The sequence below is a fragment of the Bubalus bubalis genome, chromosome 5 (genome assembly GCF_019923935.1).
Source record: "Bubalus bubalis isolate 160015118507 breed Murrah chromosome 5, NDDB_SH_1, whole genome shotgun sequence".
NCBI classification, from domain to species: domain Eukaryota; kingdom Metazoa; phylum Chordata; class Mammalia; order Artiodactyla; family Bovidae; genus Bubalus; species Bubalus bubalis.
This window is the reverse complement of record NC_059161.1, coordinates 122974225-123000686: the sequence shown is the minus strand read 5'-3', so window position 1 is coordinate 123000686 and position 26462 is coordinate 122974225. Positions and strand designations below refer to the sequence as shown.

General features: G+C 38.0%; 1 protein-coding gene across 1 annotated transcript; it reads right to left on the bottom strand.

The window, feature by feature from the left end:
* Positions 1 to 1481: 1481 nt before the first annotated feature.
* On the bottom strand, positions 1482 to 25493 carry LOC102409543 (solute carrier family 22 member 10). Its single transcript, XM_006064499.4, has 10 exons — positions 24930 to 25493; positions 24088 to 24191; positions 12293 to 12447; positions 12021 to 12189; positions 10798 to 10921; positions 9986 to 10101; positions 6419 to 6633; positions 4274 to 4382; positions 3589 to 3792; positions 1482 to 2162 (listed from the first exon to the last, which is right to left on the bottom strand). The coding sequence occupies exons 1-10, from the start codon at positions 25329 to 25331 to the stop codon at positions 2102 to 2104; spliced, it is 1659 nt and encodes a 552-aa protein (XP_006064561.2). The 5' UTR covers positions 25332 to 25493; the 3' UTR covers positions 1482 to 2101.
* Between the last annotated feature and the right edge of the window lie 969 nt (positions 25494 to 26462).

Below are 26462 nucleotides of genomic sequence, written 5' to 3'. Positions count from 1 at the left end.
GGGTTTCTTTTTTTAATTTTATTTTATTTTTAAACTTTACAATATTGTATTGGTTTTGCCAAATATTGAAATGAATCCGCCACAGGTATACATGTGTTCCCCATCCTGAACCCTCCACCCTTCTCCCTCCCCATACCATCCCTCTGGGTCGTCCCAATGCACCAGCCCCAAGCATCCAGTATCATTCATTGAACCTGGACTGGTGACCCATTCCATATATGATATTATATGTATTTCAATGCCATTCTCCCAAATCATCCCACCCTCTCCCTCTCCCTCTCCCACAGAATCCAAAAGACTGTTCTATACATCAGTGTCTCTTTTGCTGTCTGGTATACAGGGTTATTGTTACCATCTTTCTAAATTCCATATATATGCATTAGTATACTGTATTGGTGTTTTTCTTTCTGTCTTACTTCACTCTGTATAATAGGCTCCAGTTTCATCCACCTCATTAGAACTGATTCAAATGTATTCTTTTTAATGGCTGAGTACTACTCCATTGTGTATATGTACCACAGCTTTCTTATCTTTCAATTTGTTAATGTGGTGTATCACATTGATTGATTTGCAGATATTGAAGAATCCTTGCACCCCTGGGATAAAGCCCACTTGGTCATGATGTATGATCTTTTTAATATGTTGTTGGATTCTGTCTGCTAGAATTTTGTTAAGGATTTTTGCATCTATGTTCATCAGTGATATTGGCCTGTAGTTTTCTTTTTTTGTGGCATCTATGTCTGGTTTTGGTATTAGGGTGGGTGATGGTGGCCTCATAGAATGAGTTTGGCAGTTTACCTTCCTCTGCAATTTTCTGGAAGAGTTTGAGTAGGATAAGTGTTAGTTCTCTAAATTTTTGGTAGAATTCACCTGTGAAGCCATCTGGTCCTGAGCTTTTGTTTGTTGGAAGATTTTTTAATACAGGTTTGATTTCTGTGCTTGTGATGGGGCTGTTAAGATTGTCTATTTATTCCTGGTTCAGTTTTGGAATAAAACTCTTAATAAAATGCCAATTGTTTTCAACAGCCTATAACATGTTTGATTTCTTTTTTTTAATTTTATTTTATTTTTAACTTTACAAAATTGTATTAGTTATGCCAAATATCATAATGAATCCACCATAGGTATACATGTGTTCCCCATCCTGATTATAGCATGTTTTCACATTTATGAATGCCCATCACTGTGTGCCCTCACCCAAAATGAGACAATAATTTGTTAAATCTGATGTTTTTAAAATGAAAACTTATATTTCAAACTGGATTTGTCTTTTATTAATTATTATTTGTGTTTTAATAATTACTATTAATTAGAAAAGTTTTCTTATTAATTAGCCATGACAATAAGAATATAACTTTTAATTTGCAGTAATTATATTTAATACATACACATTTTAAAAATTGCTTTTTCTATATTTGCCATTCAATGTTGATAACTTAAAAGAATTTTAAAATACATATGTTAACTGTTGAAAATATGAAGAGAAAAAATTGCAAAGAGAAAGTAATAATCATTTAAAATTTCACCATTAGAAGGTCAACATTCTTATTTCAATGAATGTATTTCCACATGCCACATAATCCTTCTATTTGGAGAAATTTATGATGTTAAATGTATCATGTCTTAAGTATATATATATATGTATATATACACACATATCTATATTAGTATTTGTTTATGGGTTTCTTTTGATGTTTGGTTTCATATCCTATATTGTTCTGTACATTTATGGACAGTTCACCATATGCTGTCCCACACATCAAGCAGTCATATACTAACTCCATGATATTCTTTTGCTTCTGAATTCCACATATCAAGTAGTCACATATTAATTCCATGACATTCCTCTGCTTCTGAATTATCTTGTCTATTAATAATTTATTGATAGATCTTAAACTTTTTCAACTACTTTCCCTAAATATTGAACTGCTCATGGAACATGTACCAAGAAATTATATGTTTAAGTGAATACTAAGGCAATAATTATAAATTAGATTCAATTTTCCAGTATATTTACTTGCTACTTTGTAGATATAAAGGAAAACTCCAAGTTTTGTTCTTCATATTTTTCCTTTCCTCCCTGGTCAGTCATAAAATCTCCTTAAAATTTTGTCACTTTTATGCAGAAATCTTCCTCATTTACTTTTCTTGAGAACTGTTTACTGGAGAAACAAAATAGAAAAAACAAATCAACCAGCCAATTAGCAAATAAAAATAAACATTAAAAAAGAGAAAAACATGAAAATAAGTTCAGATGCCCTCCCTGCACAAGTACAAACTGAACTTCTAACCATCAACTTCTTTTTTTTTTTTTTACTTTACAATATTGTATTGGTTTTGCCATACAGCCACATGCATCCACCACGGGTGTACACATGTTCCCAATCCTGAACCCCCCCTCCCACTTCCCTCCCCATATCATCTCTCTGGGTCATCCCAGTGCACCAGCCCCATCAACTTCTTATAATCCAATAAAATCCATAGGGTTGACACTCATGCTGGAAAAGGCTCTACAGACTGTGCAGACCCAAGAAAGCAGTTTGAAAATTGCTACTCTCACTTGGGTCTGTTTAGACCTCTGACCAACAACACCTTTGGAAAGCCAAGAGGTGAACTGAAAATCTAAGGGCACTCCCCATCTGTTGTGGGTTGAATTATGTCTTTCACAAAATTCATACACTGAAGTCATAACTCTCAGTATCTCAGAATGTGAGATTGCCATATTTGGAAACAATAATGTTGCATATAAAATTAATTAAGATGAGGTTACATTAGACTAGAATGGGCCCCTAATCCAATATGATTAGTGTCTTTATTCAAAGGGAACATTTGGGCATAGAAGTGTGCCAGGGAGGTGTCATGTATAGATTGGAGTTATGCTGCCACAGGAGCTACTAGAAACCAGGAGAGACCTGGAACAGACCCTTCCCTAGAGTCTACAGATGGGGCATGAACCTGCCAACAACTTGAGCTCAGACTTAAAAGCTAGATAACTGTGAGGCAATCATTTCTGTTAAGTCACTGACTTTGTGAACCATGATTATGGGCACCAGGTCACTAATATACCATTTTTCTTATTTTAAAATACATTTTGTCAGTTTCTATTTTTCCTGTAACAATCTTTCCATTACTTGTGGCAGCAAATTGTCTGACTCTTACAGGCATATACATAATATTAATTATCTTTTCAAAGAGAATCGTTAACTCTATGTGATCTTCCTAACATTATTCCTTCATGTTTGTTTCCCTTTCATATACTAGGCTTTTATGGATCTAAGGACCATGAAACACCATCAGGAATGTGTGTCTCTCATGAGGGCATGTAGGATGTGCCTTCACAACAGAGATAATTACCATCACTTCAGCACTAAAACTACCTGTAAGAACAGGGAAAAGGAAATCTCTGCAGTCTAGACTGGAGCACACAGTGGGTAGAAATGACCCTGCCTCTCGTGAAGGCAATGACCCGACATGGAAGTATCCCTGGCAAGGCTCAGTGATCTGAAGGACCCACACAGCGTGTTGCCTTTCTCACCTACAGATTCAAAGCACACAGTCCCTTCCAGGGGTTGGTAGCAGGTTACTCACTTATTTTCCACATCCTGGATGGTGTCAGGCAGAGGCAGATGTCTGGTTTCAGGTTGGAGAAGGACGAGAAGACTAGCAATGATGGGGCACACTCCATAGATGATCCAGGGCAGAGTGGGTAGATACACCACTAGGGTCATCAGCAGGGGAGCCAGTGCTGCCCCACACCTACTAGCCATCATATCTATGCCTGCAGCTTTTGCTCTAAATGATAAGTAATAATTTTTGTAATAATTCAGTAAAAATCTTCACTTGTAATTTATAATCTATTATTTTGACATGAGTATGGAAGACAATAAAAGACAATTATTAAATACTTGGGTTTGACTACAAACACTTATTTTTGCAGTTTTCTCTGTAATTTTCCAGCTGTCTTTGTCAGGGTCAAAGTGTGAAAGACCCATTGTCATAATTAAACAGAACATTACACACTAGACCTATTCTAACAAATGGCCCAAAAGGTTAATGAAATGAAGCACTGAAGTATTGCTTAGGACAGTGCATGGCCCCAAATCAGCTTTTTCAATAAACTGTGACTATAATTGCTGTTAGCATATCACTAGTACAGTTAAAAACAATTGCTTTATAGTTAACATTTCCTATTATGCTTATTCCCACAACAACCATCAGTTAGCTGGGAAAGTTCTTTTTTGGGCAGCGGCAGAACATTCATAAACTCATATACCTGACAAGAGTGGGGAGGAGTTCAACAAAATGGACAGAAATACTGGTGTTAGAGGCGGCAACACAGCCCATTCCCACACTTGCCAAAGTCACACGCACAGTCTGCATTTCTGGAGACAAGAAGATCAGAGAGATTAAAATAACTATGTGGAAGGAATCAGCATCCACCAAATTTAGTCAAGGGGGAAAAAACCCTACTGCTTTACCTGTATGTTTGAAATAAGTTGTAGAAAACTGTACAGTGGCAGTGATCATGGGGTGACTGAACAAATGAAAAATGTAAAATTATAAATATAGGTGGTAAAAAGTACATAAAGGTATCTGGATTAATTGCAGCAAATCTCTTCACATAGGTGAGATTTACTGGAGAAGCAGAAGAAAAAATGAATCTGGCAGAAATTTGCTTTTACTTATTCAGTCCAGTACTTGTTATATCCTAATGGTAGAAGGTAGAACCATCATGCAGTCAATTCCTAAATCTAAGGCTCATCTCTAACTTTGAGGACTTTATGATTAAAGTGCAGAATTTAAAGTTATCAGTCATCCTGGTGTACCTGGGAATTAGCAGATTTTAATAAGGTGAGACTTTCATTGATAAAATCAGAAAAGTCCCAGGTAAACCTAAATGAGTCAGTCAACCGAGAGCAGATACAGCATCGCCATGGGGTAAGCATGACACCAGAGAGTACTAGAAGGACAGGATTAATCTCTGAAAGGACAGGCAGAAGATATAGATCTAGATCAATTTTAGTTTTGAATGGAAGGAAACCTACTAGGAGAAAATGGAAGAATGGAAACCTACTAGGAAATAAAAATTAGTCAAAATTTGTTGCTGTTGTTGTTTAGTTGCAAAGTCATGTCTGACTCTTTTGTAATCCCAAGGACTATAGCCCCTCCAGGCTCCTCCATCCATGGGATTTTCCAGGCAAGAATACTGGAGTATTGCCATCTGCCATCTGCTTCTCCAGGGGATGTTCCTGACCCAGGGATAGAACCCACATCTTCTGCATTGGCAAGCAAGTTCTTTACCATTGAGCCATCAGAGAAGTCCCAATTCAAAATTAGGGAAACATTTGTTCCCTATGTTCACATGTTCAAAGAATCAGTTTTCTGAGCAATATAAAAAGAAATCTAATTATAGCTATATAATATTGGAAACAAACTTTACTGTAAGGCAATAAGCCTGCATCATTAATGATATTCTGAGGAGCAGAGTTCACCAGTCTATGAGGATGTAAAGCACATTTCTGCATTGGGAGATGGCAAAACATTGTGCCCACTAAGTTTCTCCTAGTCATTACATAACATCATTCTATTAACATATGAAGTAATCTAACAGGGAATTGACAAGGGTTTCCTCTTCCTGCTCTACACTCTTTCACTACTTAAAGAGGAATTTTTTTTTTTTTCATTTCCTGGAAGACTTCCATAAGCAAGAGATGTAGTTATGGTGACTTAACCCCACAGTCACATGTGGATACATAGATATGGGGAAGTAGACCAGTCATCAAAGCTGGCAATGAGGCGCCCAGAGTGGGTGACCATATCATGTCCTCGCCTGGAATATAATTGCAAGACCTTGCCCCTCCATGTTTGTATTAAAAGAGTGAATGAGTGTATGTGTGCTCATTCATGTCCGACTCCTTGTGACCCCATAGATCTGTAGACTGCCAGGCTCCTCTGTACGTGGGATTTCCCAGGCAAGAATATTGGAATGGGTTGCCATTTCATCCTCCAGGGGATCTTCCTGGCCCAGGGATTGAACCTGCATCTCCTGTGGCTCCTGCTTTGTCAGACAGATTCTTTACCACTGAGCCATCAGGGAAGCCAAAAAGAGTGAATGAGTGAAGAGAAAGTGAACAATTGCTGTTCTGGAGAAACTGTCTGAAATAAATGACACTAGTTTCCAACATTTCCATAATGGAGTGAATATAAACAGATGCCTGATTTGTCCCTCGACATGTGACTCATTTCTCAACAACTTATTAGCAGAATTTCTCATTAACAATCATATTGGTTTGAGGGAATACTTAGCCCTTAATTAGGATCTCTCTTTAATCCTGGCTTCCAACAAGTGTGATCAATTGCCGTCCCTGAAGGAGTAGAAAAAGACCCTTCATTTCCCCAGAGCCCAGTTTTCTCTCACCTTGGGGCACAAACGTGTTGACCAAAATGGAAAGTCCCACCAGGAACATGAAAAGCGTCTGGGTTGGTCGACGGCCCATGTGATTCAATACTGGAGGTATAAGACATCGGGTTAAGCCCGTGAGAGCTCCAAAGATGACCTGGAACAGGAATATGTTGCTCCCAAAGTGTTGTAGATTGATGAAGATGCCAAAAAAGGGTATTGTGGTTCCAAATCTGTAGTAAACGAAAAAGGAAAGACAGAAGCCATAAAATTTAGAGCCCAGATGCTACAGTTGATGATTATATCCACCCAGGCAACTAATAGTCAAGGTTAAAGAATAAAGTCCCAATCTGATTTCTCCAATTTTAGAAGTAAAATTATCATAAATAATTACATGGAGTCACTTGGACTGAAAAGAGATCAAACCAGTGAATCCTAAAGGAAATCATCCTGAATATTCATTGGAAGGACTGATAATGAAGCTGAAGCTCCAGTACTTTGGCCACCTGATGTGAAGAGCCAATTCACTGGAAAAGATGCTAATGCTGGGAAAGATTGAGGGCAGGAGGATAAGGGGAGGACCGAGGACGAGATGGTTGTTTGGCATCATCAACTCAATGGACATTACTTTGAACAAACTCCGGGAGATGGTGAAGGGCAGGGAAACCTGGCTTGCTGCTGTCCATGGGGTCTCAGAGTAGGGCACGACTGAGTAAATGAATAACAAATATATGAAAACGATATTCCTTCTGTCTTTCTTTTGTCTGAGTCCCTGAGCATAGAGTTGGCAGTGACAGGAAAGCATACCTGCTGTGATCAGCAAATTGGATGCTACATAGAAATTGAATGGAGAAGACCAAAACCAGGAATTTAGAAAAAGAATTACTTTTTGAAGTTTGTCTGTATGCTGTGAGTCTGACATCTCCTACCCCAAACCCAATATTGTAAACCATTTCTCTTTTCTCAGTTCAGTTCAGTTCAGTTGCTCAGTCGTGTCCGACTCTTTGTGACCCCATGAATCGCAGCATGCCAGGCCTCCCTGTCCATCACCAGAAACTAGTGATTAAAACTGTGAAGGGACCATGCATGTCTTCTTGACCTGGGAGCATAGTATCCTGGGTTTTAACACAATTCTGGGGAATTCAAAGTTCATATATGATTTCTTAGGGCTAAGAGAATATGTGAGAATTCAGAAGAGCAAACATACATTTACTGCACTGTCAGAAATGGAATCAAATGTTCCAACTTGGGATCAACCTTTTACCCAGAAAACATCTAAAAAAAAAAGGAGTCCACTTTAATGATCTACTACACCCTGAGAGAGCTACACTTAGACATTACAACAGAAGAAACACCACAGATCACAGCAATTGCAAGCAAGTCCTCTCTTGACCACTATCTCTGCTTTTTCCTTCCCCTCTGATTGTCTAGGATTCGGGAACAAAAGTCTGTGTCCTAGTGGATATGGGAAAGGTGAAAAAGCACAATGCAGTTAAACACAGAAGCAGCCTACTAGGGTATTCCTAGGAAGATGTAAATTGTACAATACAATAGCTACTTTCTTAAGCTTGGGGAAGGTCTATATTGTCATGTATGCTTTTCATTCTTGATTGTTAAATCTTCAAAAATTTAGAATTATATTTAAAATTTCTCCTCTTGACTCTACCAAAATACAAGTACTTACATACTCTCATGACATAATGAATGAGATTTTCACAGGAACCATTGTGCTAACACTCAAATAAAGTGTTAGTCACTCAGTCGTGTCCGACTCTTTGCTATCCCACGGACTGTAGCCCACCAGGCTCCTCTATCCATGGGATTCTCCAGGCAAGAATACTGGGGTGGTTTGACATGCCCTCTTCCAGGGGATCTTCCTGACCTGGGGATCCAACCCAGGTCTCCTGCATTGCAGACAGATACTTTACCATCTGAGTTACCCGGGAAGCCCCAACACTCAAATAAGCTGAATCCAAATTGAAAACAAGTGACAGTTCACCAACACTGGAGTACATGTAGACATTGTAGCTTAATCATCTGCTGCTGCTGCTGCTAAGTCGCTCCAGTCGTGTACAACTCTGTGTGACCCCATAGATGGCAGCCCACCAGGATCCGCCGTCCCTGGGATTCTCCAGGCAAGAACTCTGGAGTGGGTTGCCATTTCCTTCTCCAATTCATGAAAGGGAAAAGTGAAAGTGAAGTTGCTCAGTCATGTCCAACTCTTAGCGACCCTATGGACTGCAGCCCACCAGGCTCCTCCGTCCATGGGATTTTCCAGGCAAGAGTACTGGAGTGGGGTGCCATTGTGGAAACTAAATTCCTAGGGAGGAGAACAGCCTACTTTTATACGCAACAGAATGGATGAATCTTCATGAATGAGCATAAAGAAAGGGGGCTGTCTCTGAACCTATCTGTCATTTACATTATGTAAAAGAATCAGGCAACACTCATCTGTAGTGAAGAAGATAAGAACAGTTGTTAATTTTTATTTTTCACAGGAGAGAGTAGTGAGGAGAGAATAGAGTCAGGAAGTGGTGCTGGTGGTGGTTATTGTGCAACTGGATAGTTGACAGGAACTCCTGGGAAATTTGAATTTTCTGTCTTGATCTGGAGGTTGGTTACATTTTTACATATTGGTGTATTCATTGATTTGTATATATTCTTAATCTCTTCAGGTTTATGTATTATTTTTTAATTAAAATATTTTATTATAAAAATATTTCTTGCACACAGGAAAAATAAAGAGAATAATATGTACCCACCATTTCAGTACATTGTCTAATTGCTTTACTTATTTACTCACTTAATAGCATTAAAGTTTTATAGATACAATTGAAGCTCCCTATATGTTCCTTCTTGATCTCTTCTCCTTCAATCCTCCCAAAGGGGCTGATACTTACCATTGACATGGTTGCTCTTCTTACACATGTGTATATCCTATGCACACTGGTATAGTATTGTATATAAGATTGTTTTACCTTTTTTTACGTAAAACAATTGGCATCATGCTGATAAATCACAAATCATTCTGAATTTTTCATTTTCATTATGTTTTTACAGCTGCATCTATGTTGGTGCAGTTGGCCCTAGTTCAATCATTTTAACAGCTGTAAGATATTACATTGTACAAATGTACAAATTTGTACAAATTACATTGTACAAATATGCTACAAATTATTCATTAGTTTTCTATTAGCAGATTAGAATTTTCTGTCTTGACCTGGAGGTTGGTTACATTTTTACATATTGACATATTCATTGATTCATATATATTCATGATCTCTTCGTGTTTCTGTTTTAAAATTTTGCTTCAATTAAATTGAAAGATAAATATAGAAAAACAAGTGCTAAGATCTGTTCTTAATGGAAGTTCTCAACATCAGTCTCCAGTTAAGAGACAGATAGAGTGATAAAATCTAACTAACTCTTCATCATACAATCAGTTTCTTGTGAGTCTTAGTTGGTGTTTCCCACATCTTTTATTTTCAAATCACCATCTCCCTCTCACAACACTTTTGTAACCTTTGAAATAAATAGTTTTATGCCCCAACTCTGAATGTTGCCATGCACTGTGAGCAAGCCCACCTCACAAAGAACAGAAGACAGATTCTTTTTCGCAGGTTGGGTGTGCGGAACAAGTCAAACACAGTAGTTTTCATCTGTGCTGTCTTCAGCTCCTCCTGCATGGTCACTCTCAAACCCTTCAACAACAGCAAACACATATCATTTGCCAACATAGTTCGAGGTATAGTGGTTAGCATTGGATCCCAAAAGGACAGAAATGATGTATTCGCTTTCTTTCTGCGTGTGTGTCCTAAGTCACTTCAGTTGTGTCCGATTCTTTGCAACCCTATGGACAATTCCCCACCAGGCTCCTCTGTTCATGGGATTCTCCAGACAAGAATACTGGAGTGGGTTGCCATGCCCTCCTCCAGGGGATCTTCCCAACCCAGGGATCAAACCTGCATCTCTTATGTCTACCTCCATTGGCAGGCAGGTTCTTTACCACTAGCACCACCTGGAAAGCCCCTCCTTCTTTCTAGGGTAACATATTATACATGAAACCACAAGTGTGAATGTGATATGAAGGAGTATGTAAGGAGTTAAGGGAAACTCCAGGAAATTAAATGGCAACAACAAAATTTTGAAAATGAGGTCATGGTATCCAAGAGAGTACACAGCCTATAGATTCAATTCAGGAAATGAACTAAAGGAAGTAGTTGCACAGCAAGCAAAGCTTCTTTTCTCTGAAATAGACCTGAAAGATGAGAGAACTGAGCTTGTCTTCCAACTAACTGCCCTGTTAGAAAATCAGCTTGTCTATCTCAAGAAGGAGAAGGCAGGTGTCAGTTTATTTCTTCTCTACAACCCTTAACCACCTTCCCTTCCCTTCTCACCTCCATGTTCAGGGTTGCTTCAGCATTCTTCATTCCATTTCTGTGTGCAACTTTCTTAAGTTCCTTTAAGCCCTCATCTGGTTTATAGGTGATAATCAGCCACCGAGCAGATTCCACCAGCCACCTGAAGAAAGGCACACAAGTGCAGTCAGCTCTCTTTTTTTATGTATTGTATGCTTTTTGCCTTCCATCTATATCCACCATTTCACTTGTTGGATTCACAGACCTTGGAGTCAAATTTCCTCTCTGCTTACTCAGGAAGAGAATTTACAAGAAGCTTATGAAGTTTAAGGTGGAGAGTCCTTCGTATGCATATTCTCTTTGAAAGCTTTGCATGGGATCTAACAACTTTGTGAATATAGTATATATTTATAATATATATTCTTTTTAAAAAAAGAAGCCCCCAAATGATGTAAGCTTATAGCCCAACAAATATTGCAAATACTCTTGCTGCTACCAACACTGTTGGTACCTAACTACACAAGTGAGTCACTTGTTTACATCTGCCTCAGGTTTCTCATCAATAAAATGGGGACTGTAGCACCATCTTCTTTGTAGAACTGGAAAGAGGATAAAATGACTTAGGAGATGATTCTGACAAGGACTACACTCTGCTCCTTCTTTGAACTCATCTCAATGTATTAAATCTATAGTCATCCTTCTGTGATCACTTAAGCTGATTCTCCCTACCATAAGTAAATGTTTGTTAAAACTATTTAAGGGAAAAGGAAGTGCTGAACACATAACAGAAATCACCCTATCTACATGCCATTTTTAGTAATGTAGAAATTATGCCACTATTTTGTCAACTGGCTATATGAACAAATTTGCTGCCTCTTCCTTTATCCAAAATCAGCAACAACATAGAAAATTGCTGAATCTTTACTATATTGGATTCACTCCAAAGCTCAAAAAATAGTATTTTAAAAATATGTCTGATTTTATACTAAGGAAAATAATATTAGCCTAACTCTGTCCACTATACTGGGTAAAACTTATAAAGATGGCAGAAAATATCTAGAAATCCCAGACAGAAAAGTCATTATTACTCTGTGTTCTGCTTCTCAAATCTCAAATCCCACAGAGTGAACAGATGAGAGACATGGGTTTTAGGTCCAAACAATACAAAATGGTCCGTGGAATAAGAAAATCAATATATCTTAATTCAATATGCATTTTCATCCCAGGTTCCCATAAGACAGAGTAAGAGAGAAGGCTCGTACCTTGAGGAGAGAAAGAAGACAAAGAAAGGTACAGATACCACCAGCTGCAGGGTGCGCCACTCTCGAAAGACAAAAGCCAGTCCTCCCAGCATCATCTGTCCCATACTAAAGGTACAGGTTACCAGTGTTAATATCATGGCTTTTGACTGGGATCTTGTCCACTCTATAACTGGAAGAAAATCCAAATGGGATATTAATGTCACATAAAGATGAAATTTCAAAGTGATTTTTAAGGCTTGGAAAATGGGAGGAGACCAAAATTATTGACTTACTCAGCATAATGTTGTTTGCCACAATGACCACAGCAGAACAGCCTGACCAGAAGCGTAGGGAGCAGTAAATGAGGAAGGTGGGAGCAAAGGCTGCACAGGTCCCAGAGATGGCCAGCTGGAGCAAACAGCACCTGAGAATCAACTTCCGCCCAAACCTAAGAAACAGAATCTGCTTAGATGATGGGAATAATGATAACTTGTGGTAAAAACATAAGAAACCAAAAGAATACTCTGAAATTTAGAGAATGTTTTAACAAGTGATTCTTTGTACATGAAAGCTTTTATAAAAGAAGGGCTAAATCAACAATAGGAATCTCCTTAAATAACACTCTTTTTCTATAGACTAACAAGACCAAAACCTCACCCTCCAATCACCAAATGGCCTCTGACACCAAGTGGCACCATATAAAATAAACTATAATGTTGGAACTTGGAAAATACCATAAGAACCCACCGTACTAACACGTATTTAGCAAAGTAGAGAGTCTGTACAGTGTTCAGAGCACAAGAGAGCTAAAAGTGTACTTGGGTCTCTAGGACCAGACAGGTTAAGGTTAAACTGATGCAAAAGATCAGTGGACAGAGTTGTTGAAGGTTTATAACTGCCATATAACCCAGCAATCCCACTGCTGGGCATACACACTGAGAAAATCAGAATTGAAAGAGACACATGTACCCCAATGTTCATCGCAACACTGTTTATAATAGCCAGGACATGGAAGCAACCTAGATGTCCATCAGCAGACGAATGGATAAGAAAGCAGTGGTACATATACACAACAGAGTATTACTCAGCCATTAAAAAGAATACATTTGAGTCAGTCCTAATGAGGTAGATGAAACTGGAGCCTATTATACAGAGCGAAGTAAGCCAGAAAGAAAAACACCAATACAGTATACTAACTCATATATATGGAATTTAGAAGATGGTAACAATAACCCTGTATGCGAGACAGCAAGAGACACAGAGGTATAGAACAGACTTTTGGACTCTGTGGGAGAGGGCAAAGGTGGGATGATTTGGGAGAATGGCATTGAAACATGTATAATATCATATATGAAATGAATTGCCAGTCCAGGTTTGATGCATGATACAGGATGCTCAGGGCTGGTGCACTGGGATGACCCAGAGGGATGGTATAGGGAAGGAGGTGGGAGGGGGGTTCAGGATGGGGAGCACATGTACACCCATGGTGGATTCATGTTGATGTATGGCAAAACCAATACAATAGTGTAAAGTAATTAGCCTCCAATTAAAATAAATTCATATTTAAAAAAAAAAAAAGAGCCACTCTTTGATGAATCTGGATTTATAGTCTTCAAGAAGTGTGTTTTCTAGAAAAGAATATAAAAGTATCATAACCCAGACAGCATACATTATATAAATTTCTCAGAGGAAAGAATTATGTAAGATGAAGAATGAAGTGAAAAGTAAGGTGAAGGACAAATAAGAAAAAATGAATTCTGTGTTCCATGAGCATCAAGAAAATAGGGCCTTAATGGAGGCAACCTGGATTAAACAGGATCTGCTAATCTATATGCCAGTAATAAAAACAGATAGACAATCTGGAACTGAAAATTCCTCTGCAATCCTTAAAACATAATTCTTAAAATGCTCAAATAATTCACCCTAAAAATAGAAAATGTGAACCATAGGAACCAGCATCACCAAAAAAATTGTAATTATTATCACCATCAAGAAAATAATGCAGAAAACAAACAAAGAGAAATGTTAGAATGAGAAAAATCAAAACAACAACCACATCTTGAGTTGCAGTGCCATGCACATTGCTTCAGCACATGCCCTAACTGCATGGGCCAGCCTTGGCCCTTCATACTTATAACTCTGGTCTGAGAGCAGGGTGGAGGTCGCTGCATGCAGCACCCTATGAGCAAGTGAAACTAGACGAAGCACAAAGGAAAAGGGGAGGGGGGGAGGAATATCCAAAGAAACCAGAGGCTGGAGATGTTGAGTACTGGTCCAAGCTCTCAAGGCGATAGAGAGAACCACAGCAGAAGCTTTGGTAATCCCCACCACATGCTCTTCTGGGCATTGTCAGAGCCTAAGAGCTGGGGTTAGAAGAGACAGCAGTTCAAATCCTGGTGACACCAGGTTCAAGCTGGGAAACCAGTGAAGAGAGACTTCTGGGATGCTGACAAGAGCAATAGATGATTGATTTTGGATTGTAATCTTCCCACGGACAGTTGCCCAGTCCTCAGTTCTATGAGGCTTTCGTTCATCACAGGGCCACACATAGTGCTGCCCTTAGAACCTGAGTAAAAATTCGCTCCTCAGCCACAGCCTCCCAGCTCCATCCCTCCCAAGTATCCTCTTCCCAGCAGATCAAGCCCCAAACCTTTGGTGTGGGAACACTGACTCCAAGACCCTACACTACCAGAGTACTAACCCTAGGGAGTAACAAATAGTGAGAACTCACACAAAGGAAACCACTTGAATACAAGACCCAGCATCATCCAACCACCAGCAGCACCTTGTGCAAAATGCCTCACCCAAACAACAAATAAAACAAAAATACAAACCCAATCATCAGCAGACAGGATTACCACCTCACTCTGCCTTGCCCATCAGAGGAAAATCAAGCAAACAAACAAAAACTCAGCACAAATTTCACTCTATACGAAGTTTACACAAAGCACTGGACCAACCATAGGAGTGAAGAAACCAAAATGAAGAAAGAATTCAACCTTTAAGTCTGGGAAAATGAGACCTCAAACACAATGAGTTTAAAAAAAAAAATAGTGTAAAGGCAGAGAAATACTACACAAATGAAGAAACAAACTAGAAACACAGAAGTCCAAATAAATGAAGAGGAAATAGGCAAACTACCTGAAAAAGAATTCAGAATAAAGATAGTAAAGATGATCAAAAACCTTGGGAAAAAATGGAGAAAATACAAGAATCAATTGACAAAGACCTAGAAGAATTAAAGAATAAACATACAGAGACAAACAATACATTTACTGAAATTAAAAATACTCTAGAAGGAATCAATAGCAGAATATCTGAAGCAGAAGAATGAATCAGTGAGCTGGAAGATAAAATGATAGAAATAACTTCTGAAGAGCAGAATAAAGTAAAGGAATGAAAAGAATTGAGGATAGTCTCAGAGACCTCTGGGACAATATCAAATGCACCAGCATTTGAATTATAGAGGTCCCAGAAGAAGAAGAGAAAAACAAAGTTTATGAGAAAATTTTTGAAGAGAATATAGTTGAAAATGTCTCCAACATGGAAAAGGAAATAGTCAATCAAGTCCAAGAGGCACAAAGAGTCCCATACAGGATAAACTCAAGGAGAAACACACCAAGACACTAAACAAACTAACAAAGACTAAACACAAAGAAAGAATATTAAAAGCAACAAGGAAGAAACAAGTAACATACAAGGGAAATCCCATATGCTTAACAGTTGATCTTTCAGTAGAAACTCTGCAGGCCAGAAGGGAATGGCAGGATATATTTAAAGTACTGAAAGGGAAAAATATACAATGAAGATTACAGTACCTGGCAATGATCTCATTCAAAATTGATGGAGAAATAAAAAGCCTTTCAGACAAGCAAACGTTAAGAGAATTAAGTACCACCAAACCAGCTTTACAACAAAAGTTAAAAGGACTTATATAGTCAAGAAATACAAAAGAAGTAAAAAGATCTACATAATCAACCCCAAACAATTAAGAAAAGGGCAATAGGAACATATATGTCAATAATTACTTTAAATGTAAATGGGTTAAACGCTCCAATTGAAAGACACAGACTGGCTGAATGGATACAAAACCAAGGGCCATATACATGCTGTCTACAAGAAACCCACTTCAGACCTCAAGGCACATACAGACTGAAAGTCAGGGGATGGAAAAATATATTCCTGCAAATGGGAAGCAAAAGAAAGCTGGAGTAGCAGTCCTCATATCAGACAAAATAGACCTTAAAATAAATAGGATTACAAGATATAAGGAAGGACACTACATAATGATCAAGGGCTCAATCCAAGAGGAAGACATAACAATTGTAAATATCTATGCACCCAACATAGGAGCGCCTCAATACATAAGACAAACACTAACAGACATAAAAGGAGAAATTGACAGTAACACAAGAATAATAGGAGACTTTAGCACTACACTCACACCAATGGACAGATCATCAAAAGAGAAATTTAATGAGGAAACACAAGTCTTAAATGATGCATTAGGTGAGATGGATCTCATTTGTATCTTCAGGACATTCCATCCAAATGAAGAAGAATACACCTTCTTCTCAAGTGCACATGGAACATTCTCCAGGATAGACCGCATCTTGGGTCACAAATCAAATCTCAGTAAATTGAAGAAAATTGAAATCATATCAAGCATCTTCTCTGATGACAATGCTGTGAGACTAGATATAAGTTACCAAAAAAAAAAAAAATGCTAAGAAACACAAACACATGAAGACAAATAACACATTTCTAAATAACCAACAGGGGACTGAAGAAATCAAAACGGAAATCAAAAAATTTCTAGAAACAAATGACAATGAAAACACGACAACTCAAAACCCATGGGATGCAGCAAAAGCAGTTCTAAGAGGGAAATTTATAGCAGTACAATCCTACCTCAAGAAACAAGAAAAACATTGAATAGAAAACCTAAATTTACACCTAAAACAACTGGAAAAATAACAAAAAGCCCCAAAATTAGTAGAAGGAAAAAAATCAGAAAGATCCCAGCAGAAATAAATGAAAGAAACAATACTGAAGATTAATAAAACTAAAAGCTGGTTCTTTGAGAAGATAAACAAAATTGACAAGCTTTAAGCCAGACTCATAAGGAAGAAAATAGAGAAGAATCAAATCAACAAAATTAGAAATGAAAAAGGAGAAGTTGCAACAGACAGTGCAGAAATACAAAGGATTATAAGAGATTATTATGAACAACTATATGGCAATAAAATGGATAACCTGGAAGAAATGGACAGATTGTTAGAAAAGTTCAATCCTCCAAGACTAACCAGGAAGTAATAGAAATTATGAACAACCCAATTATAAGCACTGAAATTGAAGCTGTGATCAAAAATCTCCCCCCCAAAAAAGTCCAGGACCAGATGGTGCCACAGGAGAAAACTATCAAACATTTAGAGAAGAGCTAAGGCCTATCCTTCTAAAATTCTTTCCAAAAATTGCAGAGGAAGGAACACTTCCAAACTCATTCTACAAGGCCATCATCACCCTGATGCCAAAACCAGACAAAGACAACACACAAAAAAAAGAAAATTAGAGGCCAATATCACTGATGAACATAGAAGAAAAAATCCTCAACAAAATTTTAGCAAACAGAATTCAGCAACACATCAAAAAGCTCATATACCATGCTCACGTTGGGTATTCCAGGAATGCAAGGATTCTTCAATATATTCAAATCAATCAGTGTGATACACTATATTAACAAATTGAAAGATAAAACCATATGATAATCTCAATAGATGAAGAAAAAGGCTTTGACAAAATTCAGCACCCATTTATGATTAAAACTATTCAAAACATGAGCATTGGAACCTAGCCAAGGTTCCGATGTTCCAACCCAACCTACTTATGTTGAGGAACCTATCTCAACATGCTGCTGCTAAGCCACTTCAGTCGTGTCCAACTCTGTGTGACCCAATAGACAGCAGCCCACCAGGCTCCCCTGTCCCTGGGATTCTCCAGGCAAGAACGCTGGAGTGGGTTGCCATTTCCTTCTCCAATGCATGAAAGTGAAAAGTGAAAGTGAAGTCGCTCAGTCATGTCTGACTCTTTGCAACCCCGTGGATTGCAGCCCACCAGGCTCCTCCGCCCATGGGATTTTCCAGGCAAGAGTACTGGAGTGGGGTGCCATTGCCTTCTCCATCTCAACATAGTAAAGGCCATATATGATAGGCCGACAGCAAACACTATGCTCAATGGTGGAAAATTGCAAACATTCCCCCTAAGATCAGGAACAAGACAAGGATGTTCACTTTCACCACTATTATTCAACATAGTTCTGGAAGTCCTAGCTACAGCAATCAGAGAAGAAAGAAAAAAAAGGAATCCAGATTGGAAAAGAAGAAATAAATCTCTCACTGTTTGAAGATAACATGATACTGTACAAAGAAAACCCTAAAGATACTATCAGAAAACTACTAGAGCTAATCAGTGAATTTAAAGTTTTAAGATACAACATTAAAACACAGAAATCACTTGCATTTCTATATATTAACAATGAAAAATCAGAAAGAGAAATTAAGGAAGCAATCCCATTCACCATTGCAACACAAAGAATTAAATATCTAGGAATAAGCTTACCTAAGGGGACAAAAGAACTGTATACAGAAAGTTATAAGACACTGATGAAAGAAATCAAAGATGACATAAACAGATGGAGAGATATTCCATGTTCCTGGGTAGAAAGAATCAATATTGTGTATATGTACCATAGCTTTCTTATCCATTCATCGTGGAGCCTATTATACAGAGTGAAGTAAGCCAGAAAGAAAAACACCAATACAGTATACTAACGCATATATATGGAATTTAGAAAGATGGTAACAATAACCCTGTGTACGAGACAGCAAAAGAGACACTGATATATAGAACAGTCTTATGGACTCTGTGGGAGAGGGAGAGGGTGGGAAGATTTGGGAGAATGGCATTGAAACATGTAAAATATCATGTATGAAAAAAGTTGCCAGTCCAGGTTCAATGCACAATACTGGATGCTTGGGGCTAGTGCACTGGGACGACCCAGAGGGATGGTATGGGGAGGGAGGAGGGAGGAGGGTTCAGGATGGGGAACACATGTATACCTGTGGTGGATTCATTTTGATATTTGGCAAAACTAATACAATTTTGTAAAGTTTAAAAATAAAATAAAATTTAAAAAAAAAGAAAGAAAGAATCAATATTGTGAAAATGACTTACTACCAAATACAATCTATAGATTCAATGTGATCCCTATCAAATTACGAATGGCATTTTAAAAGAACTAGAACAAAAAATTTCACAATTCATATGTAAACACAAAAGACCCCGAATAGCCAAAGCAGTCTTGAGAAAGAAGAATGGAGCTGGAACAAATCAACCTTCCTGAATTCAGATTATACTACAAAACTACAGTCATCGAGACTGTATGGTACTGGCACAGAAACAGATATCTAGACCAATGGAACAAGATAGAAAGCCCAGAAATAAACCCATGCACCTTTGGGTACCTTATTTTTTTAAAAGAAGGCAAGAATATACAATGAGGGGCAAAGACAGCCTCTTCAATAAATGGTGCTGGGAAAACTGGACAGCTACAGGCAAAAGAATGAAATTAGAACACTTCCTAATATCATACACAAAGATAAACTCAAAATTGATTAAAGACCTAAATGTAAGACCAGAACTTATAAAACTCTTAAAGGAAAACATAGGCAGAACACTCCATGACATAAAGCAAGATCCTCTATGACCCACCTCCTAGAGTAATAGAAATAAAAACAAAAGTAAACAAGTTGGACCTGATTAAATGTAAAAGCTTTTGCACAGCAAAGGAAACTATAAGCAAGGTGAAAAGACAATTCTCAGAATGGGAGAAAATGATAGCATATGAATCAATTGACAAAGGATTAATTTCCAAAATATACAAGTAGCTCACACAATTCAATACCAGAAAAGCAAACAACCCATTCAAAAAGTGGGGAAAAGACCTAAGCAGACATTTCTCCAAAGAAGATGTACAGATGGCTAACAAACACATGACAAGATGCTCAACATCGCTCATTATTAGAGAAATGCAAATCAAAATAACAATGAGATATCATCTCACACCAGCCAGAATGGCCATCATCAAAAAGTATACAAACAATACAGGAAGCTTGGGGTTGGTGCACTGGGATGACCCAGAGGGATGGTATGGGGAGGGAGGTGGGAGGGGGGTTCAGGATTGGGAACACGTGTACACCCGTGGCGGATACATGTGGATGTATGGCAAAACCAATACAATATTGTAAAGTAAAAAAAAAATTTTTTTTTAAGTCTACAAACTGTAAATGCTGTAGAGGGTGTGGAGAAAGGGAACCCTCTTGCTCTGTTGGTGGGAATGTAAATTGATACAGCCACAATGGAAGATGATATGGAGATTCCTTTAAAAACTATGGCAAAACCAATACCATATTGTAAAGTTAAAAAATAAAAAATAAATACAAATAAATTTTAAAAATTAAAAAAAAAAAAACTAGGAACAAAACCACCATATGACCTAGCAATCCCACTCCTAGGCAAATACCGTGAGGAAACCAAAATTGAAACAGACACACATACCCCAGTGCTCATTGTAGCACTATTTACGATAGCTAGAACATGGAAGCAACCTAGATGTCCATCAACAGATGAATGGATAAAGAAGTTGTGGTACATATACACAATGGAATATTCAGTTCAGTTCAGTTCAGTTGCTCAGTCGTGTCTGACTCTTTGCAACCCCATGAATTGCAGCACGCCAGGCCTCCCTGTCCATCACCAACTCCCGGAGTTCACCCAAACTCATATCCATCCAGTCGGTGATGCCATCCAGCCATCTCATCCTCTGTCATCCCCTTCTCCTCCTGCCCCCAATCCCTCCCAGCATCAGGGTCTTTTCCAATGAATCAACTCTTTGCATGAGGTGGCCAAAGTATTGGAGTTTCAGCTTCAACATCAGTCCTTCCATTGAACGCCCAGGACTGATCTCCTTTAGGATGGACTGGTTGGATCTCCTTGCAGTCCAAGGGACTCTCAGGAGTCTTCTCCAATGCCACAGTTCAAAAGCATCAATTCTTCAGCACTCAGCTTTCTTCACAGTCCAACTCTCACATCCATACATGACTACTGGAAAAACCATAGCCTTGACTAGACAGACCTTTGTTGGCAAAGTAATGTCTCTGCTTTTTAATATGCTATCTACGTTGGTCATAACTTTCCTTCCAAGGAGTAAGCATCTTTTAATTTCATGGCTGCAGTCACACTCAACCATAAAAAGGAATCCATTTGAGTCAGTTCTGATGAGGTGGATGAACCTAGAACCTATTATACAGAGTGAAGTGAGTCAGAAAGAGAAAGATAAATATCGTATTCTAACACACATATACAGAATCTAGAAGAATGGTACTGAAGAACTTATTTACAGGGCAATGGAGAAACATAGAGAATAGATTTATGGACATGGGGAGAGGGGAGGAGAGGGTGAGATGTATGGAGAGAGTAACATGGAAATTTACATTACCATATGTAAAATAGATAGCCAATGGGAATTTGCTGTATGGCTCAGGAAACTCAAACAGGGGCTCTATATCAACCTAGAGGGGTGGGGTAGGGAGGGAGATAGGACGGAAGTTCAAAAAGGAGGGGATATGTGTACACCTATGTCTGATTCATGTTGAGGTTTGATGAAAAAAACAGAATTCTGTAAAGCAATTATCCTTCAATAAAAAATAAATTAAAAAGAACAAGAACAACAACAACCACATGAACTAATTGCTATCTCTATCAAATGATAGAGATTACCATATGGGTTTAAAAAGAGATGGACTTTTATGCTGCCCACTATACTACTTAAAATATTATAGATTGAAAGTCAATTGACAGGAAAATATATATACAATTCAGGTAGTAATAATAAGATGACTAGAGTCTTTATATCATCATCAAAGAAAAAAATTTCAAAACAAAATTTATTTACAGACACAATAATGCTGAAAACATCAAGTGTATCTTTACTCAGCAAAGGTGAACTACATGAAGCAAAACTGACAGAATTAGATAACAGAATTTATGATAGAGATATATTTGATACACTGATACCTTTAATTTTGATACAACTAACACTATATAGACTTTTCATTTTAATCTTTTTAGAAGTACAAGTCAGTAATTAATTATACTCATCATATCGTGGAACCATCAACATTGTCTTTTTTGAAAACGTTTTCATCAACCCAAGACAAATTCTCACAATTAAGCAATAACTCTCCATCCCTGCCCTTTATCCTTTTGAAAATTTTAAACTCTCTCTTCATTCGTTTGCTTATTCTGGATATTTCATATAAGTGGTTGCCTACAATTTCCTTTTGTACCTGGCTTATTTCACTTAGCATAATTTTTTGAGGTTCTCTCATGTTGCGCAAAGATGGGCACAATAAAGGACAGAAACAGCAAGAATCTAACAGAAGCAGAAGAGATTAAGAAGAGGTGGCAAGAATACACAGAAGAACCATTTTTTTTTAAAGGTCCTAATGACCAAGATAACCACCACAGTGTGATCACTCACCTAGGTCACTCATCAATGGTTATAGGACGGGAAAAAGTCAGTTTTAATTCCAGTCCCAAAGAAGGGCAATGCCAAAGAATGTTCAAACTACCATACAATTGAGCTCATTTCACATGCTAGTAAGATAATGCTTAAAATCCTTCAAGTTGGCTTCACAAGTATAGGAACCAAGAACTCCCAGATGTGCAACCAAGATTTAGAAAAGGCAGAGGAATCAGAGACCAAATTGCCAACATCCATTGGATCATAGAAAAAAAACAAGGAAATTCCAGAATGAATGTAAATTGATATAGCCACTACAAAGAACAGTATGGAGATTCCTTAGAAAGCTAAAAATGGAACTACCATATGACTCAGCAATCCCATTTCTGGACATATACCCAGAGAAAACCATAATTCAGAAAGATACTTTCAATGTTCTTGCAGCACTATTTACAATAACCAGGACATGGAAGCAGCCTAAATGTCCATCAACAGAGGAATGGATAAAGAAGATGTGGTACATATATGCAATTAATGTTAGTTTAGTTAAGTCACTCAGTCATGTCCGACTCTTTGCAACCCCGTGGACTGTAGCCCACCAGGCTCCTCCATCCATGGGATTCTCCAGGCAAGAATACTGGAGTGGGTTGCCATTTTACTCAGCCATAAAAAGGAGCAAAACTGTGCAATCTGCAGAGATGCAGTTGGACCTAGAGACTGTCATACAGAGTGAAGAAAGTCAAAAAGAGAAAAAAAAAGTCATATAATAACTTTTATATGTGGAATATAGAAAATAATGTAGATGAACTTATTTGCAAAGCAGAAGTAAAGACACACACAAAAGAATGGGCATATAGATACTAGTAGGGGGAGGAGGAGTGGGATGAACTGGGGGACTGGGATTGACATATACACACTAATATGTGTAACTATTACATAACACTACATAGTCATAACTACTATGTATAACTACCATAGCTACTGTGTAACACTACTATGGATAACTAAGGAGAACCTACTGGGTAGCACAGGGAACCCTACTCAGCCCTCTGTGGTGACCTACATGGGAAGAAAATCCAAAAAAGAAGGGATATATGTATACAAACAGCTTATTCACTTTGTTGTACAACAGAAACTAATACTGTAAAGTAACTATACTCCAATAAAATTTAATTTAAAAAATAATTTCAAATTGAATGTTCTTTCTCTAGCAACTCTTCCAGTTATAATAAAGCAGTTTCATAATAATAAAAAGCTATTCTGAAATGCCCCCAGATCTTATGGTGATATCATTTCTGTGCCCAGTACAGAGATCTCCATGGCAACAAAATTGCATTCTTCACAATGAGTCCAATCCTACATTTCCAACTGCAGCTGCTTGGGAACTAAGAAAACCCCCAACACTATAAACTGTCTATCAGAACTCAATAAAACTTATTTATGAAACAATTAATCATAAACTCTGAAAACAACACAGAGTAGGGCAGCAATGATCTGGAGACATACCTATCTGAGAGATGACCATATATGAAGCCTCCCACCAGCATTCCAGCCATGAATAGGGATTGAGCCACTGGTTTCTGTGACTGATGGTCACAAATGAGGTCCCACTGGAAGAGAAGGAAACCAGCACAGAGGAGCTTCACAGAATCTTATAGTCTTATAGCCCTCAACGCTCACTCAGTCAAAAAGCCATCAGTGAAATTCATGTCCGCTGGCTTCTCTTTACCACATTTACTGATCTATATCATTAATGTCTCAGCTTATGCATTGTTTTCTTCTAATAATCATCAACTAAATCTTTTAGGTTATATTAGGGCCAATCTTCATATTCACTTAGCACTGCATACCTCAGTGGTTCTCAATCATTTCCACACACTGAAAACTTTGAGGTTGCCTTTTCAACAACCTAGATTTTTCAACAGCTCTAGATTTCACACCTAGAGCGAAATGCACTCTGATTTGCTTGTATGACAAGTATCCAGGAAAGGACTTTTTAAAAAAAAAATGTATACAAATATTTATAATTTGCAACTAGACTAAGAGCAAATGACCAAGAATAATTTTCCACAGTTTATATCAAGTACTTCTCACATTATGTGACAACTGATGGTTAGGAAAGTAAACTTAAACCTTTGTGATACTAAAATTCATATCTAGTCATTGATTTCACTGTCATCAATTGTGCTTGGCAATTAAATAAATAAGTAATCAGTTTTCTTAAAAGAATGAAAGACAGCTGGCTACACTATCTATTCAGTGAAAGAAGACATGAATCTTCAGACATGACTTTGTGTTATTCTGAATACCCAGACCATATACTTAGAAGAGGTACATGGGGCCTTTACCTCAGTCACGATGGTGGAGGAGAACAGGCTGTGGTCATACACCCACCCGTCCACACAAGGCTCCGTGTCCAGGTCAGTCATGTTGGGGAAGGTCCCATTCAGGTGAAGGAGTTGCCACTGAGGGTGGAGGAAACGATGACATTTCTCTGGCTTCAAGTTTGAATCCAGTGGGATAGAGATTCTCAGGAGAACATCAGGACTGAGGAATCCAGTGTCATTATCAGAGACAGTGTCATTATCAAGAATGTGGACCCAGCAACGATGACGAGGAATGGCCGCAGTGAAGTTCTCCAAAAGTATTTGACAAACTATTATCATGAGGGAAGGAAGAATTAAAGCCATCTGAAGGATCTGGAATTTTCCCAGGCCACCAACTTCATCCAGGAGCTCCTCAAAAGCCATTGGGCAAAGACAATCTTCAAGAAGAGTCAGAATGACCTCAGTTCTAGCTTCAAAGGAGAAAAAGCTTTCCTTTCATTAATTCATGTTAGATCTGTGTAACTCACACCAGTATCTCGTCAATGTGTCCCATCCCCTCTCTACTGCAACAGAGCAGTGGGAGCAGTTTTCTTAGTCTTTCTGGAATCAGGAGGTATCACTGTTTTCGTAAAGTTATAAAGAAAGTTATTTACCAAAGACACTTCTATGTGATGTAAACCTTTAAATCTGTTTAAAGATTTACTCTCTGAAAACACTTCCCCTCAGTTATTCTGTAAAATCAATATTGGACTTCAGCATGTACATATTCTCTAAATGTGTTAAAATAAGACTGCCACACAGTCTTCAGTCATTTCCAGAAAACAGAATTTGGGACACATAGAAGTGAACTGCTTTATGATTTTCCTGTGGAAAGAAGATAAAACAAGTGTTTTTCTGTTTTTCATTGAATTTAGATTAAAATAATTAACAAAATATAATCCTTTGTTTTTAATTAAAGCAAGGTGGAATGTGGTGCAATAACTACATTTTTAAAAATTTATTTATTTTTTAATTGAAGAATAGTTGCTTTACAGAATTTTGTTGTTTTCTGTCAAACCTCAACCGAATCAGTCATAGGTATACTTATGTCCCCTCCCTCTTGAACTTCCTTCCCATCTCCTTCCCCATGCCACCCCTCTAGGTTGATACAGAGCTGCTGTTTGAGTTCCCTGAGACATACAGCAAATTCCCATTGGCTATCTACTTTACATATGATAACATAAGTTTCCATGTTACTCTCTCCATACATCTCACCCTCTCCTCCCCTCTCCCCATGTCCATAAATCTATTCTCTGTGTTTGTTTCTCCATTGCTTCCCTGCAAATAAATTCTTCAGTGCCATCTTTCGAGATTCCATACATATGCGTTAGAATATGGTATTTATCTTTCTCTTTCTGACTCACTTCACTCTGTATAATAGGCTCTAGGTTCGTCCACCTCTTTGCAACTGACTCAAATGCATTTCTTTTTATGGCTGAGTAATATTCCTTTGTGAGTACATACCCCAACTTCTTTATCCATTCAACTGTCGATGGACATCTAGGTTGCTTCCAT

What these genes read in the sequence shown, in the direction of transcription:
- LOC102409543 (XM_006064499.4), bottom strand. Translation starts at nt 25,331, where the DNA reads ATGGCTTTTGAGGAGCTCCTGGATGAAGTTGGTGGCCTGGGAAAATTC. An exon ending in TATGGTCATCTCTCAGATAG is followed by an intron (nt 12,448 to 24,087) that starts GTATGTCTCCAG and finishes TCTGTTTCTTAG; the next exon opens with GTTTGGGCGGAAGTTGATTC. An exon ending in TGTCTTCTGTTCTTTGTGAG is followed by an intron (nt 6,634 to 9,985) that starts GTGGGCTTGCTC and finishes CGTTTACTACAG; the next exon opens with ATTTGGAACCACAATACCCT.